The sequence below is a fragment of the Nesoenas mayeri genome (genome assembly GCF_963082525.1).
Source record: "Nesoenas mayeri genome assembly, chromosome: 21".
NCBI classification, from domain to species: Eukaryota; Metazoa; Chordata; class Aves; order Columbiformes; family Columbidae; genus Nesoenas; species Nesoenas mayeri.
Window position 1 is genome coordinate 5042267 of NC_137571.1, and position 18002 is coordinate 5060268.

The 18002-nt window shown below is 45.6% G+C and overlaps 1 protein-coding gene across 12 annotated transcripts; it reads right to left on the minus strand.

The window, feature by feature from the left end:
- Positions 1 to 1518: 1518 nt before the first annotated feature.
- On the minus strand, positions 1519 to 17015 carry SFPQ (splicing factor proline and glutamine rich). Of its 12 annotated transcripts, none has more exons than XR_013923130.1 (13): positions 16255 to 17015; positions 15206 to 15394; positions 14810 to 15111; positions 14599 to 14694; positions 13091 to 13287; positions 12711 to 12795; positions 12303 to 12420; positions 12038 to 12086; positions 11837 to 11958; positions 2858 to 2902; positions 2491 to 2566; positions 1700 to 1808; positions 1519 to 1595 (listed from the first exon to the last, which is right to left on the minus strand). XR_013923130.1 is itself a non-coding variant. In XM_080357603.1 (11 exons), exons 1-10 carry the CDS (start codon positions 16897 to 16899, stop codon positions 2882 to 2884), a joined length of 1824 nt encoding a protein of 607 aa, XP_080213729.1. In that variant the 5' UTR covers positions 16900 to 17015; the 3' UTR covers positions 1519 to 2566; positions 2858 to 2881. The 12 variants fall into 12 exon arrangements, 3 of the variants coding, with proteins under 3 accessions (XP_080213729.1, XP_080213727.1, XP_080213728.1); XR_013923132.1 differs by adding an exon at positions 1921 to 1990 and having other exon boundaries at positions 1519 to 1808; XR_013923135.1 differs by having other exon boundaries at positions 1921 to 2566.
- Positions 17016 to 18002: the final 987 nt, after the last annotated feature.

Below are 18002 nucleotides of genomic sequence, written 5' to 3' on the forward strand. Positions count from 1 at the left end.
CCTAGGCCTGCGTCACCGCCTGCGCGGCTCAAGGGGCAGCTCAGCCACTGGCACACACCGAGGATCCTCGGACAGGCAGCTCTGGATCAGTGACAGCCAGGGCCCAGGGGAGCCACAGTGACGCTGACATTGGTGTAATTCAAGCAGAAACATTTTTTTAATGTCAATAAATCATGAAAGAGCAGGAACCGCTTCTCTGGAAGCACCATGGGCACCGCTGGCCCAGACCAGCACCGACTTCGGCGCAGCCACAGGTCGATGTTGCCGCAGCCACTTGGCTTCACGGCGCACGGCTGCGCTATTTTTACTGCCGGCAGTGATTGCTCCCCGGCTCTGCTGGAAGAGCCGCAGCGAGCACAGCCGAGGAGCCGCTCGTGATGATTTGGAGCTTTGCCCTGCTCTGGCTTGTCTGCCAAGGAATAACAAACAGCAACGGCCCAGGCTCCGTTCTTTCCTGTCTCAGAAAGCCTCTTGGGGGAAAAATGGAAAATAACCCAAACAAAGAAAAAACAAACCAAAAAAACACAATGCAAAACAAAAACCAACCCCCAAACCCCCGCTGACCAAACCCTGACCAATAGATTGCGGCACCTCAGGGACCTGCAGCACAGGGTTGTGGCTTTCAGTGAGCTGGTGTCACTGCAGGGAGCATTTGTCATCATTCTTGGGTTTGTGGCTTCAGCCACCCATGGAAACAAACGCCTGCAGAGATTAAATTCCCCCAGTGTGAAAAGCAGCTTGTTTCAACAGCAGGGGAGTTTGGACCTCACCACAGAGCAGAGCCAGGAGAGAGGTTTGTGCAAACATTGCACAACCCTTTCATTGTTCATTGCACAACTCCTCCACTTCTGCCCTTCCCAAACTGGGGCCAGTCACCAGAGCACAAACCACCAGTAACGTGGTGCCCAGCCGCAAAACCTGTGCCCCATGGCAAGCAGGTGATGGGAATGGCCAACACCAACCCCCGGGGCAGAACACAACCCAGAAAGCAAACCAGGGTTTGCTTGTGAAGGGAGTTGTAGGTGAAGTTCAGCACATTGAATGCTGGAAGCATTCAGGCTGGAACAGCTTCACTGAGGAATCAGCACATGCTGCAACAGTGGAAATTAGGACAAGTTACTGGAAAATAGCAGGATTTGTGGGAAAAAAAAGGCTGTGTGAGGCTGCAGTAGCTGCAGAGACAAAGACACTGAAACCCGGCCCCGTGCAGCGCAGCTACTGAGGAATGAAGAAACCTCTCTGAAGCCTTTTCAGAATCTGGACAATGCCGCCAAGGAGCCAAATCAAAGAGTGAAATATCTCAGATTATCCTGTACCCGATCGCTTGATTGCAAGAAAGGACCAGCAGCACTGAGCAGCTTTTAAAGCAGCATCAACCGCCCCCCACTGCTGCTGGGGTCCTCTCCCTCCTCCCTAAACCCTCCCAGCAGGAGAACAGCGTTTCTCTAACTCATCCACACATTATGCTGAACAGATTGCTTACTCACTGCATACCCTTCTGCAGTAAAACAGAAGTCATTTATAAAAAACAATGTTTTATTTAAAAAATGCCATGTTCCTGGCTCCTCTTCAATGCATCCAGACTCCATCTTCTCCTGCAAGTGCAAGGCACACGGTTAGCCAGAACATGAAAAACGCCAGCAGAAATCACACAAAACACCACGAAAAGGGAATCAGCACATCACAGCAGGCCACGCACCTTGTCAAATGTTCTCTAGGATTGTCAACTCTCATGTAAGACTTGAGACAAATGAACAGCACTCCCATTTCCATCCGCTTCACAGATCTGAAATGGCTTTCGTGCTTTACTACCCCAAAAACAAGAGCAGCGGTGATACATCACAAGGATTCCACAGGAGTCCACCAACTGCATCTCACCGGCTTCACATCTCGCAGGTTCACACCTAAGCTGCTACTTACCCACCACTCGGGAGTTACGGTACTTTGCACGTCCCTCCTCACCCAAGATTTTAAATATCTGAAGTTCCCTCTTGTAGTTCAAAAGTGGCAAATTAGAGGGAAAATGTCATTAATTCCAGCTCTGCAAGTTAGTTTATTTCCCTAAATCACCACCTGCTCTTGTATGTGCTTATTCATCTTGTAGGGTATTTAGAGAGCTCGATGTTAATTATTTCAGAGAAACGATCTTTTTAACAACTTTCAGTTGGATTAACATGTGAGAAGCAGCTGCTCTATTGTTCTCTTTTTTCCTCGCTGACAATCGCCCACCCTGCTCACTGGAGCCCGAATGCAGAAACAGTTATTTCTTGTTTGACCACCCATAGCATTCAGAGGACAGAGTTTATTTGATGCCACAGGGCTGAAAATCCTCGAACAATGGTTATATCTTGGCTCTACGAAACAAAGATTCAGAAATTTTATATAAAATTGAGATGAATCAAGGGCAAATGTGAGGCAGGAACTACACAATACACAACAGGATGATGGCTACTGAGCTCTTACAGCAGGACAAGGACACCAACTACTTACTTCTTCACTTGATTATCTTGGTCCCTCCAAATACCACTGGGCATCGTGCTGGATGTGCTCATGCTCAGCTCCTGAACTGGAAGAATATTCACAAGTTATACTCTTGGTGATTTTTAACATCTTTTGTATGAACTCTCATCTACAAAGGCATTTTTAACAGCTGCTGCCAAGATACCAAGCCCAGATGGAGGAATCTGGGCGCTTAACCCCCCAGCAGGTATTAAGCTCTACCTTGCACATTCAATGTAGTCACTTGCACTGATTTCTCAATATTCACCAATTCAAAGGTTCTCAGGGACTGAACATCAAGCGTCCAGAAGCCTTTATCATTTCACCCACTCAGACCAAGACTAGAAGTTGTGCTTACTTCCCATGGATGAGCACTCCGGCTTCACTCAGCTTTCATCTTCACCTAAAGGATAACAACTAAAGTTATTACAGTAACACACAGAAAACTCGACCATTTCAAAACTAACTTAAAAAATAAAGTTTTAAGATACATGGACTGATCAGTTATGAGGGGGAATTTACAAATTATTCCAAAATATTAAGTGGAAGAATAAGGGGCAGAAATAGACTAGCCTAACCACTCGTAAAGAGATGAAGGATTATGCAGGTAGTTGACTGAAGAACTGCACCTTGTCTGAGCACAAACCGTAAATCACCAGTCTGAGTACAATGAAGTTTGATTGCAGCCAGAGGTATACTATCCCTTATGTGAAGGCATTAACAATTTTGTCAGGTTACTTCAGCTATTTTACCCTAGTTTGCCTCCTGCAGTAATGCCCTTTCTTCCCCTTGGTGAGGGAGTGCAGTGTCCCCGACTCCTAGTAGCCCTCGGGTTCGATCGCCCTAGAAGTGCTTCAGCAGGCAAAGGCAGACACTAGAGATTAGCACTGTCAGTCGACTGCTTTGATTCTCAGCAACATTCTTCCCCGCTGAAAACCCACCCTTTGGCTCTACAGCTATGCTGAGGGCAAACTGCACTGGGCAGCAGCTGGGGATGGAGCCGTGCACACCTCTGGTTGGGAGGCAAATCACACCATGGTCAACGATGTGATCTGACCAGGCAGGGAGAAGTTCAAGTTTAGTCTCAAACCCACCACCTGGGTTTTATCATGGCCCTATAGTATGCACGCTTTTGTTTTCTATGCCAGAGCAACAAACACTATGCATAAGGGATACTATATCTTTGTGCATCCTTTTAACACTCCAGATTCACTTCTAGCCACACTCCTCCCAACCCTCCCCAGTTAGCTTCTCAGTACTGGTGTTCAGAAGCAACATTGATAGAGATGGGGTATTCACAGACCACTGCGGGATTGCACAGCCAAGTCCTAACGTGTCAATCATTATCTAGCAGCAATGACAGAGGTGGGAGAAGGCCAATCCTCCCTTTTTTTTTTTTTCTTTCTTTCCTTTTCCAGTAAGCAGCTATTTAAGAGCCCCACTAGCTGGTATGGAGAGGAAAAATCTAAGGCTAATTAGCGGATTTCAAACTTGCTAGTAGTAGTGGAAGAAGCCACGTAATTCCCCAGAACAGCATACTTTTTGTGCATCCTTTCCAACATGCTTAGCCTCATTGAACAGAATGGAACGAAACACTGGCCTTCCTGATCATGTCACTGCAGCTGGCAATGATTAACAGAGACATGCAACCCCATTACTGCTCCAGTCCTAAAGCTACTCACAGGCCTCAGTGTTTAGCTCTGGGGAAAACTGCAAGCAAATTAACACTTTGTATGCTTAACGTGACAGTAAAGCCCCCATACACGCTATGCTGTGCTCTCTCCTGACAGCACCAGTACCTGGATCGGAGGGCCTAGCAGGTACGCATATGTATTCTGACACCACACTTCTGAGCTTCTGATAAGCTTTTGAGAAAAAGTTATTTCACACACGGGTACGACCAAGATGAAACACAATGCAAGCACTTCAACGTCATTTCTGGTACCCACTGTTACACACTGACTTAGAGCAGACATGACTATTTGCTTTTCAGTTAGCTACCACACCAAGTTCCATTACTGCAGTCAGAGCTGGTATGAGACCCATGGTTCAGTCACAAATTGCTTGCTCCAAGAATGTAAAAAACCTGCTAGTTCAAGTACGTAGAACGAGGCAGATGTGCCAATAACCCCTCCATGACATTCCTGCAGGTCAAGTATGCAGAACGCGCTGGAAAAACTAGTCAGATCTGAGCACTGGTTTAAGGATTAAGAATTCAGTGTTGCCACATGACAGTACACGTACTGCCATCAGTTTTGCTACTGAATTCTCGTCACAGGTTAGAGGAAGCCATCACAAAAAGCCAAACTGACTTTGTGACAGAGGTGTCACTGCTTGACTAGCTCGAGTTCAGCTACACTCACTGTGGTGTAACCTAAGACCTGTTACGATCTTAAGGTGCAGCTGCTACTTCCAGCTTTCAGCAGAAGGTGAGCAGAGAGCTGCAGCAAAGGGCAGGGCTGTCCAGCAGGTCCCCTGCTCACCAGCAAGAGTCTTGCCTGGAAGATAACACAAAAGGGTTCAAAATGTGACAATAATATCAGAAATAAGTATGCAAAGCAGAACTTTGCAGAACAAGCGGGAAAACACATCACACCACCTCTGAAATAAACTGAACATCAGGCAAGAGCTAGATCATGTGCTTAAATAACAGACCTGGAAATTCAGGTTCAAGAGCTAATGCAAAAGAGCTGGAGATCAGCATGTCTGGATGTCTGGAAACATGAGCGTGTTAATCCTGAAACACTACATTCAGCATTTCTAGTAATGAAGAGTTTAGAATTACATCCCCAAGACCGATGAAAAACAAAATTGAGCATTACACTAGCAAGATGACTCTACGAGGCAGAAATACAGAATCTCATCGCTGTCAATTAAAGGCAGAGGAATATATTATGCTTGTCAATCAAAGATTAAAATAGAGACAACGGAAATGTCCAATAAGCTCTAGGAAACTACTCACAGGGATATTCATTCAAGTACTCATTCATATAGCCTCAAAAATATTCCAAATCAGCCTCCGAGCTGACTGTATGAGCAAGTTTAGAGTGACTATCCCGTAGTGCACACAAGGCTAGAGCAGCGATTACTAACGCATTTCCTACCGAGCCAAGACTCTACAAAGGGATGAGCTGAAGATGGGCCGTTTTGTCGCTACAGAAAGTTTAAACAGTCCTTTTCTAGGCACTGACAGCACCTAGTTGACTACTTTAATAAGAGAGTTTAAGATCACATTCCCTCTTCCCCCCAGAGCTTATCTAAGAATATCTTAATTACATCAGAACTAAGAAAAATCCACACAAGCCGAGTCATATGTACAAAGGAATCGGGTCTGAAAATACTTAATCTAAGAATCACAGTAAGTTGCTTATTGACTCTGAACAAGACAAAGCTTAACCGAAAACCACGCAGCTTCGATGCAAGCTTAACATACAGGTATGACAAGTGCTGCACTGTAATTCCACAGTCAGAAGTGTGATGTCAGAATACCCACAGTATAAGATCACATAGAAAGTCACCAAGTTAGATTATATTGCTTGTTACCTACCTGTAGGCAGTCGGCAATGAGAATCTCGGAGCAAGCAGGAATACTACATCCGGGTCCTAATGTCCATTGCCATTTGTGGTACTACGTTCCTCACAGTTATGAACTGCAGAAATGCTGGCTAAGTGCAGTTATGTAGCAGGCCACTAGTTTTTAAGTGTAAATTGCAGTCTCAAACTCCAGCAAAAAAACTTGCTGCCACAGTAAAGGGTTGCCAAGGAGAAGCCAAGATTTTTCTACCACAAAAATACCACAAAATCTCAAAAGCGGTTTCAGTTTCTCATCAGCTGTATACATGATTAGTGTAATGTGTCTACACCAGATTATTCTGTATTCATTTCTGAGAAAGCATGAAGATACACGTATACCAATACCAGTTTCTGCTTGCTGCAGGTTTGAGAGATTTAAGTGTCAAAATGTGCTCAATTTTGATAAAGCAAGCTAAATTGCAACAGCCAATGTCCTCCAGTCCAGTATAAAAATGTGTTATGTGATGCAGACCCCATCCAAAAACAGGTCTGACCAACACAGCACTTTTCTAAATGGTTTTTAAGATTCAATAGATAAATCTGATTTTATGAAAGAAGTCCAAAACCTCATAGGAACAGATCAAAGAAACTTTCTCACCTCCCACATTTAACAACTTTATCAGATTTTCAAGTTGACATGTTTGTCAGCTTTGAAGACAGCACCTTTAAAAGGTCTTGAAAACAAGTTGGCTAGTTAATTGTATGCTTGTTTAATACACGCAAATCGAAGCAGAACTTGTTTTAGAAATTCTGCTTATGCAGCCACAACAAAGCTAGATTTAACTGACTTTCAGATGTTTTGAAAACTGCCAAATCTTTATAATTACTCAGCATGGTTTTGCAGCTCAGTATTTTTAAGGCCTAGCAACGGTAGCTTACGTACAAAACAGAGGTACCAAAGACAAGCTCTGTAAGGTACAAGGACATCAGCATCCTTCACTCTTCCAAGTTACAGAACTACAAAAGAACATACTTTAGGATATGCACCGGCATCTCTTTAATAAAGAATGACATGTAATCTGAAAAATAAACTGAAAAAATTAATTTAATGTTTATGTTCAGAATTCCCCACCTCAGACACCTTCACGTTTGTGGGTGTCCCATGAACACCCTTCAGAAACCATATGCATTATTTAGTACTACTTCAATGAAGCAAATTGCATCGGTACTGCTGATTTTTAAGCTAAGTATCCAAGTACTCCCAAATATTTGGTCCGCAGTTTAGGAACTGCCAATTTGGAATTTCCTGCAGAGCAATTTTTTGCTGTAGCATGTTATCAACCCCCAAACTTTTATGGGAAAATAAGAAGCATTCACCAAACAAGCTGCATCGCTATTTAGTGAGCTTGATATTCAGTGTTACCTGGTATCAGCATTTCACGGTATGCTATTTTTGCATTCAAGAAGTAACAGCACTTGGAGTACTTCAAGAGGGATCATCTGCACTCTAAAATACTGCAATCTGACACTGAAGTTTTAACCAGAGAGAAAATTTAGCATAGAATTTAGAATTAGCCAATGCTTAGCACAAGGAATGGAAACATCTTTGGAAGATTAAAGCTGCTCACAGAATGCTCAGTTGTTGGGGAATCATGTGGAAGGTACAGGCAAACTAGTTTACCTACACTTTGTGCCAAGCAGGCTGATGAATCCTGCCTTAACACCAAGGTATTTTTACACTGGGAAGTCACGTTCCCAGCTTAGCTGGTACGATGTAGTAATAAGCAAAGCAACTACCTTATCACGGAGTCCAGAATGCTTTGAAATTCTTCTGGGGCTTAATAAAAGGAACAGCAAGCTAACAAATTAATCAAATCTTCTACAAAAGAACCTTAAAGGGAGTTTATTTGCACTGCGTAGTATTAACTATTAAACTCCAGATTCAGATACTACTTTTGATGCATTATCTCCAAACATCAATGATAAAAAAACATCATGCAAGCAAGCTAATTTCTGTATTTTACATACAGGTTTTTACGATTTGCCCACCAGCTACACGATTTAAGAATAGTTCCTGCAGTCTCCATTGTACAAATAAATGTATTCTGAGCTATGCAAATTAGTCCACTCAATTAGCATGAGGACATAAGCAAGTTAACCTTAATCACTCACGTAACACTTCTGGCCTTTTTGCCAAGCAATTTCAGGTAAGTATACAATACGGAGCAAGGCCAGATCCTGTAATCTCAGCTGAAGAGCATGTAAAAATCACATTAACAATCCTTTAGTTAGAAAGTCAGCCAATACAAGTCAATCTAAGAATTTATTTTAAAATAACCATTGCTAGTCTTCTGCTTAAAGTCTTTAAAAGATTCCAAGCAGTAACCGCCAAGGTGGCAAGTGCTACCATCCCACCACCCGTTATCCGTAGCTAAAATATGCAATTTGTTACATACTGCACTGCTTGCAGCGTAGCTTCAATTATTGCGTCTTACAGCACTTGCAAGATTTCCATTTGCTTCCTTATTGCAGCACAATTAATGCTCAAAAAACCTGCACCTACTGTAAAGTCAGGCTACTATTTGACCCAATCTTTAGCTAGAGGCATTACGGGAAGAGATCTCGCTCTTCAGTTCCACACCCTGGTCGAGATCGACCTCTATTCAAGACTCTTGCTTTACTGCGGAAGGTGTGGTTTTTAGCCTCGTATGTTTAACCACGAATGGCAAGAAGAGTTACTACATTTAGTTTTCTATTTATTTGAAGCACAGTAAAAAAAAGTCGGTACACTTTGGGAATTCAGTGGCACAAGGTACACTGCCATCAAGTTAGGGACGTTATACATCAAAAAAACAGCTAAATTTGTTTTGAAACACTGCATTACATAATTAAATTGTACTCGCCCAAACAGACCACTTACAAATATTAGGTCAGTAAGTTTCTAACATCCATAAAAACGTAGCTTTCTTACTAAAATGCAAGAATTAAGAAGTTGGTGTCTAAACAAGACAGACAAAAACAAACTGGAATGAAACTACAGGTCACATCTAAAATCGGGGCTTTTTGTTTGGGCCTTCATATTCTTCTCTCCCTCTACCATATCCTGTTGGTGTTCCAGGCCCCATTCCTCTAGGACCCTGGCCACCCACGGGCCCCGCACCTCCCTGCCCAAAGCGTTCAGGACGCTATTGGAACAGAATTAAACAGTTCATTATAGGTAGTTGATGTCCATGTGTGTTAAGTATATATTTTTAGAAGGTTCCGCAGTCAAGGTTCGTCGATACAATCACCATTGAGCCGATCCACAGGTACCGGGAACATAGAAAGGAAAAAAGGGTAATTTAAAAATTAGTTTATTGTAATACATGCCTTGAGGTATGTTCCCACTTGATGCATTCTCATACATCTGTTACAAAGAACAGATCCTCCCTGCAGTGCTAGAAAAGTAAGCATTAGTGCAGATGTGAATGAACAACTTTTCCAAATGAGCTCTAGCAACTTTCAACCAAGTTAATGCAAACAGCTTGCAAACTTCTCTCACCTTTAGTGCAGTAAAAGCTTCGATTACATCACTGTCATTTCCAAATCAGCCTAGCCAGAGCACAAACCTTCAGTTCACTGAGGTATGAGCTGACATTCATAAAATGTCGTTGTAAACAGAATGCCTACTCACCAGTTAATGGCATGTGCTGCAATAGAGACCATGTGCTTTTCGAGATGGGGTTAACACTACGGTCTGCTGACTAAACTGCAGAGGCCTTAGGCAGTAACCAAACCTGAGTGTGAGCACTACTGGATTGCAAGAAGAAAAAAAATAAAAGTGAAAAAGCTAGCGACCAGTGATTTACCTAACCAACGCAATTGCTCCATGAAAAGACTTGCATTTGTTAAAATCCCACGTACTCCGGAACTGCTGCTGTATAATATGCAAACCGTGTTCAAAGAGCTGCAATTTATTCACTGTTTCAAGTTAGAACTATGCACAAAGGGTGTTGTGCATCCAGTCAATATCTCCCTTCCCACCCCACCTTCACCACAAGCTCTTGGAAAATTCACAGCTTCGCAGAGTTGAAAGGTTTCACACCAAGATGTAAAAGCTAAATTACCCTGCAATAAAGCAGAGACTTCAGGTTTTTTTACTAGTATCTCTAGTTGCGCTTACTTCATTCAGCTACTCTATTGGTAGGTGTGATCAGCATTCAGTCTACAGGACTGACAAATTATAAAGTCAAAGATAGCTTTAAACTTTCATTTCAACCACGTTTTCCACTACCAAGTACCAGGACAATGGTAGGTTGTTACAAAAGGTATCTGCAACTCAAAACGCACACTTCCAGTTCTTGACTTCTGAATGTTAAGTCTCAATCCTTCCAAGAAAGGAATTTCAGAAAGATTATCTAGCTTCTTTCAGCCTAATTCATGGCAGCTTAAGCTCATCTCCAATTCTGTTTAAAAGATATCAGGCAGTAGTAACTGTGACAGCACTGTGTGGCAGAGATCCCCATCCTAAGAAACTCGAGGCATTTAAACCATCTTACTGTCACACCTTTTGACCACATCGTGTTTTCAAGTATTACCCAAGTTCGGCATGCACTTGTACCATGAATTTCAGGAGAAAAACGTACACAGCATTCACCACAGACTGCCTAACTCTTTACGGGAAGCTTAGGAACTGCTTAAGTATCAGTAGATTATATAGATACATTAAGGCCAACGGCACTGTCTACTGAATCAATGATGCTCTGCAAAGTTATCATTCCAAAGATATGGTTCCCAAAAAAACGAAGGATACTTGACAAGCTACTATGGTAGCTCACCACATTAAGCCAGAGGCCTAAACCCACCCAAAAATCATTTAGTTCAGCTTGTGCTACAGAGCGTACACCCTTTCAGGAGGGTGAAAGCATCATATCGCCACCTAAGCCAGCACAGATTTCCATCCTACCCATTAAGCGTTTATTTAATCTCTATCCGTATTGCTTCAGTGTGATAACACCAAGCAGGCTCAAAGCCCATTCACACATATGGTGTGCCAAAAATAGTGCAGTTTGGAAACATACCTCAGAACATGAGATATGCTGTAGTTTTAACCAACTCTACCTATACGTCATGCCCAACACGAGGAACAAGAACGGGCTGTCATTCCTCTGTGAGAAAGGAGCCACAACATGGCTACAGTCAAGGATCACTGGAACATGCCTAATGCTAAAAAACAGCATTTCTGCTCTTCTATGGCAAACACCAGCATACAGAATAAGTGATATGCTGTTTACCGTTGATTACTTAAGTTAATCTGCCGCTTAAATAGACAGGAGCGCAGATTTTTGGATTAACAGCATACCCATACCAACATGCATCGATCCTAACTAGGCTTGGAAGGGCCAAAATAATGTGGTGTTACACATTGGGAGGTAGAATAAAAATCTCTCTTGTCCATAAATCCAGAATGTCAATTTACCAAAAAGCTAATACATTATATATTTTCATTATAAAATTTGTCAGATTCTCTAGAATTTATGAATCCTTCCAAGCCTAACAGTGATGCAGAAATTCTAAAGTCCAATAAAGTCAGAGTTAATTGCAAATATGCTTAACAGCACATTTGAATTCACTTACAAACACCTTCCGACTGTGTAAGCTACCATAACGGTTAAGAACTAAACTAGTACTACATACTGCCAGACTAGTCTTCATGTTAGACACCTGACAAGAGAAGTCAGCAGTTAATAGTGCAATGGACACAACCATCTGAACACTGGTAGAGAACTCAATTCCCAGCCACATTTCCCTTCTGCTGAAGTAAAGCCACCACAGGATACGTTACCATGTCACTTCCCATCATAGAACCACTCATGGCTGCTTGGCCAACTCCTGGATTAGCTTCATAACCTATGCCGCCTCCACCTCCGAGAGGTGGAAATTTCTGGGCTGCAGAAGCATAAGGATCTAAGAAAGAGAAATATATCATCATATTCTGACAATTTTTAAGTTAACCGCATAAAGTAATTACTTAAAAATTCTTTACCTCCCATGTTCATTGTGGTGGCACCACCCATTCTCATGTCTCTCTCCCTCTGCATAGAAGAAACGATTTTTAGCACAGATAATCAACTACTGAAATCTACCTTTCAGGAGCTAAAGTGCACATAGAGCCAACTACTCCCATTTCACCTACACAAACACATAGTATTATCTAACCTAAAGGAAGCAAAACGCATCAATCTTGAAAATACTTCCACAAAATTTCTCAACAGCATAATGTATCCAAAAACCATCATGAATTCACTTACTGGATCCATGTAACCCATTCTACTGTAATTCTCTTCCCTCTGTCTTCTCATTTGTTCTTCCATCTCCCGCTGACGAATCATCATTTCCTCTTCCCGCCTGCGCCGCTCCTCCTCCTGCCTGATCATCCCAAAGCAGACGGTTAAACCCCAGCAAGGCAACATGTTCGACTCTAAGCAACATCACTCGCGTGAGCAATTTAAAAGGCACAAACAAAAAAAAGATTAAGCAAAAAAAAGATACTCTATATGATGCTCAAATGCTTGAGGTCAAACTTACATGCATCTCATTTTCTCACAGACAAAGTGAAGCAGGAAGGATGTTTCTTGAAAAATAAAAAACTTACATATTAAAGTCACTAAGAAAAAGAAAAAGTAATATTAAAAAAATCCCATGAAAGCCAAACCAACCTCAGTTGAATTTCCTTGCGTTTCTGCATTTCTTGATTATGGAGTTCTTCCATTCGCCTCAGTTCTTCCTGACGCCTCATAAGGTCTGCAGAAATTAAGCCCGTCAGCAGCTTTTCACATATTCATGTCAGATTTCAACTCAGATTTGAATGAGATCAGACTCATTCGCACTATGGCAGACAGCTTCCTTCGGAGTGTCACTATTCTTAACACTACTCCATTTAAATAAAAATTGAGAAACTACCAGTTGCTCTTTTTTAAGCCTGAAATTCTCAGATTAGCAGTAGGAAGCATGAATTTATTCATGAAACCATTAGACAGCCATACATTTAAGCTCGTATTTAAAGCAAAAAGATGGTATAGAACTCAGAGCCAGTTACCTTGACGCAAGAGGTTTGCCTGATGCTCGTGATAAGCATCTTCCATCTCACTTTCGAGTTTATCTTTGGCATCTTTCATGTTTTTTGCCACTTGCTCTCTCTGCTGTTTTTCCATTTCATCTAAAGATTTCCACCTCTGGGAATATTCAAATTCAAAACTGCCAGGCTGAGCAAAACGGGGAGGAGTCTCTCTTTCCCTGCAGAAAGGAAGGTGCTCATTCAGAACAGGGAAACCTGCGAACTGACGGTCAGTACGAAACTGCAAGCAGAACAGAACTCTTAGGGAACAAAGGAGCCCTGAAAATACTACCTCACAACTCTTAAGTCACAAACAGACCAGCATCTCACAGACCCAGGTTCCAGTATAAGTTGCGGAATGACCTATTAGAGAGCAGCGTAGGGGAAAGGGACCTGGGGGTCCTGGGGACAGCAGGGTGACCATGAGCCAGCACTGGGCCCTTGTGGCCAGGAAGCCAATGGTCCCTGGGGTGGGTTAGAAGGGGGTGGTCAGTAGGTCAGAGAGGTTCTCCTGCCCCTCTGCTCTGCCCTGGGGAGACCACACCTGGAATCTTGTGTCCAGTTGTGGCCCCTCAGTTCCAGCAGGACAGGGAACTGCTGCAGAGAGTCCAGCGCAGCCACCAAGATGCTGAAGGGAGTGGAGCATCTCCCGTGTGAGGAAAGGCTGAGGGAGCTGGGGCTCTGGAGCTGGACAAGAGGACACTGAGGGGTGACCTCATTCATGTTTACAGGTATCTAAAGGGGGAGTGTCAGAAGGATGGAGCCTGGCTCTTCTCAGTGACAACTAATGATAGGACAAGGGGTAATGGGTTCAAACTGGAACACAAAAGGTTCCACTTAAATTTGAGAAGAAACTTCTCAGTAAGGGTGCCAGAATACTGGCCCAGGCTGCCCAGGGAGGTTGTGGAGTCTCCTACTCTGGAGACATTCCAACCCGCCTGGACACCTTCCTGTGTAACCTCATCTGGGTGTTCCTGCTCCATGGGGGAATTGCACTGGATGAGCTTTCCAGGTCCCTTCCAGTCCCTAACATCCTGTGATTCATGGGCAATTAGTTTTTATCAATCACAGAATGAGTTAAAATTTTACTTATGTTTATGATATGAAACAAGAAATTAAGTTTGTAAATCCCCTACGAGATCATCATGAGACGTACAGTTCTCAACAACAGGATGAGCAAACAGTTCAACAATGATTTTCAAGAGTTTCTACGCATACCAAAACACATCTGTTACTGGGCTGTCATTTAGACTTTACTGTTTGGGACACAACACAGCAAATTGCTTGCGTAGTACTTAGTGAATATACTGAACAAATCGGTATGTTACATTATCTAAAAACAAATTACTACCAAAAATGCCCCAAAAATGAAAGTACTACTCAAAATTCAAAGCCCGTTTCTGAAAAATTACTCCATCTCCTTCAGAGTCTGGGACAATACTACATATATCATCTATATACTCTTTATATCAAAAAAAACCAGTGCCTACTTTTGATACATTGGATTCTTCTGAGCAAGTTTTTCTGGAAGACCATCTTCATCATCCAGTTGCTCCAATGGTTCCACAATAACTGGCCTAGGAGTGCTGAACAAGAAAAATACCCATTTTACTTTTCCATGGTAGCCTCTATTCTGAAAAACTAGAAGCTGACAATTTTATTCAGCTTAAAACTAAAACTCCTGAGCAGCAAAATACTTACGTTGTCAACAAAAACACTCCTTCAGTACACCGTTCAAATGCTTTTCTTGCAGCTGGCTTTGATGCAAATTCAACAATGCCTTTCCCTGTTGATCTACCTCGATCATCTACAATCACAACAGCTCTTTCCACTGGACCGAACTGGGAAAAAGCTTCCTCCAGCAACTCGTTGGACACATAGGGCGAAAGGTTCCGCACTGAGAGCGCAGCAGCATGTGTGGCAAAGCGAACACGGAGCTGTCGACCCCTCATGGGGGTATCATCCAGTTCTGCCTTTGCAATTTCTGCAAGAGCTCTAGATTCCTGAGGAAAGTTGAAGATCCAGTTTTAGCAAACTAAGTTGCAAATTACTGTTTTGTGAGAATTAAAGGGATGGACGTACAGTATGGAAGCCTACCAATTTAATGAATCCAAAGCCTTTGCCCTTGTTGATAAAAACCTCTCCTGGCTCCCCATATTTGGCGAACAGTCTTTTAAAGTCCTCGTCTGTTATATCAGCAGGCAAATTCCCAACAAACAAGCGGCAACGCTGCGTATAAGTCTTCTCCCCAGGCCGCCTCAGAAGAGAGAGATTCGCTTTAAATCCCTACAAAGAAGCAGAGCAGTCCGGGCCATCACTGTGTGCAGCTGCACAATCAAGCTGCGGCCTCAACCCGCCGGGAAGCCCCGAGGAACCTCCAGAGCTCCACACACAAGCACAAACCTCGGGCTGCGGCCCAGGGAACACACAGCCCGGCCCCGATCGCCGCCCCCCCACCCAGGCCCCACATCCTCCTGCGCTCCCTAGGGTGGATTAGAAGGGGGTGGTCAGTAGGTCAGAGAGGTTCTCCTGCCCCTCTGCTCTGCCCTGGGGAGACCACACCTGGAATCTTGTGTCCAGTTGTGGCCCCTCAGTTCCAGCAGGACAGGGAACTGCTGCAGAGAGTCCAGCGCAGCCACCAAGATGCTGCAGGGAGTGGAGCATCTCCCGTGTGAGGAAAGGCTGAGGGAACTGGGGCAGAGGAGACTGAGGGGTGACCTCATTCATGGTGATCAATATGGAAAGGGGGAGTGTCAGGAGGATGGAGCCAGGCTCTTCTGGTGACAACCAGTGACAGGACAAGGGGCAATGGGTGCAAACTGGAACACAGGAGGTTCCACTTAAATCTGAGAAGAAACTTGTTGGGGGTGAGGGTGGCAGAGCCTGGCCCAGGCTGCCCAGGGGGGTTGTGGAGTCTCCTTCTGTGCAGACATTCCAACCCGCCTGGACACCTTCCTGTGTAACCTCATCTGGGTGTTCCTGCTCCATGGGGGGAATGCACTGGATGAGCTTTCCAGGGCCCTTCCAGCCCCTGACACCCTGTGATCCTCCCCTCAAGATGGCGCCGAGGGCGCGCGGAGCTGCGCGCGCGGCCGCAGCCGCCGCCATCTTGTGTGGCGGGGAGCGGGGGGAGCGCCGTGACTCACCTCGTCCGAGAGCTTCTCGCCGCCCACCGAGCCCTGCTGCGAGGAGAGGCTCTGCTGGCCCTGGTGCTGCTGCCCGCGGCCCCGCGGCTCTCCGCCCGGCCCGCCGCGGTGCCCCGGCCCGCCCTTGTGCGGCCCTCCGGGCCCCTGCTGGGGCCCACCCGGTCCCTTGGGCCCGCCGCTGGGCGACTGTCCTTGTCCTTTCTTAGGGCCGCCGGCCGGCGTGGGGCTGGGGCTCGGCTTGGGCTGCGGCTGCCCACCCGGACCGGAAGGAGTCGAGGAAGGCGTCGACACCGGGGCCTGCTGCTGCTGCGGCGGCTGCCCCGCGGGCAGTGCGGAGGATGGAGGCGCTCCGGGGCCCGCCTGGCTGCCGGCGGCCCCCGCCGTGGTGGAGGAAGCTGAAGAAGACGAGGAAGGCGGAGCAGATGTCGACGCGGGCGGCTTCGGAGGCTCGGGCTTCGGGCCTCCGCCCGGCGGGCCGCCCGGGCCCTGCGGGCCGCCTCCCATGGGGCCGCGGTTCTGGCCCATGCCCATGCCGGGCGGCGGAGACCGAAAATCGTGGTTGGGGCCGCCGCGGCCACCGCCACCGCCGCGCCGGTGGAAGCCGCCTCCGCCGCCGCCACGACTACGGAACCGATCCCGCGACATGGTGATGGCAGAGGGAGGAGAAGAGATGCTCCGGCCGCGGCTGCTGCTGCTCACAGCCCGCTGCTCAAAATGGCGGCGAGCTGGGCGGCCTCGCCGCCGCCTTTGTCCGCCCCTAATATAGTTTCCCCGCCCCCGGAAACCACCCCTCCCCCCCGCCAGCCAACCACCGGCCTCAGCGGCGATTACCGATGGGCGGAGCCACCAATAGCATGCTCCTATTCCGCCAACTCTTTGATCTCATTGGCAAGGAACCTGCCCTCTGCCGATTGGCTCATTTGACCGCCGACGTAGCACGAGAATGATCCGTTAACCTCCAGTGTGCTGATTGGGCAGTTTGATCTGTGGGAGGTAAAGTCACATGGGACGCTTGGCTTGTGATTGGCTGCCTGCGAAGTCACTCAGACGGGAGCCCGCCAGGCGGGCCGGGGCAGCCACGCGTTGCGCGGCCTCGGGTACCGGTCTAGTCACCGGGCCGGGCCAGGCCGGCTCCGATGGGAACAGAGAGGGAACGGAGCTGCGGGGCCCTATGGCAACCCCGGCTGAGCAGCCACAGGCTTCAGCTAGAGAAATCTCAACTATATTTTTAAGTAAATATAGCTGGTTACTTCAACACGGTCGGTAGCCTTCGCTTCTACTTTGAACGCAAAGTACATATAGAAAGTTTCTTCATTCAAGGGCGGTAATGCAAACCCAGCTCCAAGGTGGGAGGTCATTTTCACTCCATTTAGTTTCAAAAGACACAGGGAAACACCAAAAATGAACCCAGGGTGTACACACAGCCCCAAGATGGGACACAGCTCTGCGCTGCCTGCTTTGCTGGGAAGAAAGTGGATGTCAAAAGTGTAAAAATAGCAGAAAAATATGGCACCTGTAAAAGCTCATAGCGGTTCTGGTCGCTATATTCCATGTTTTAATACATAAAACAGGTCAAAAGTACTTTAATGTCGCTGGTTTCAGTGGTGGTGTGCTGCAGACCTGCTCACCACAGAACCTGATGTGTTTTTACTTCATGAGAGTTTCAGTCCATCAATCCATCCAATCCCAACCTCCCATTGATGTTTCACACTCAGTTTCGGGTCTGAAGAACCAACCACCGAGTGAAA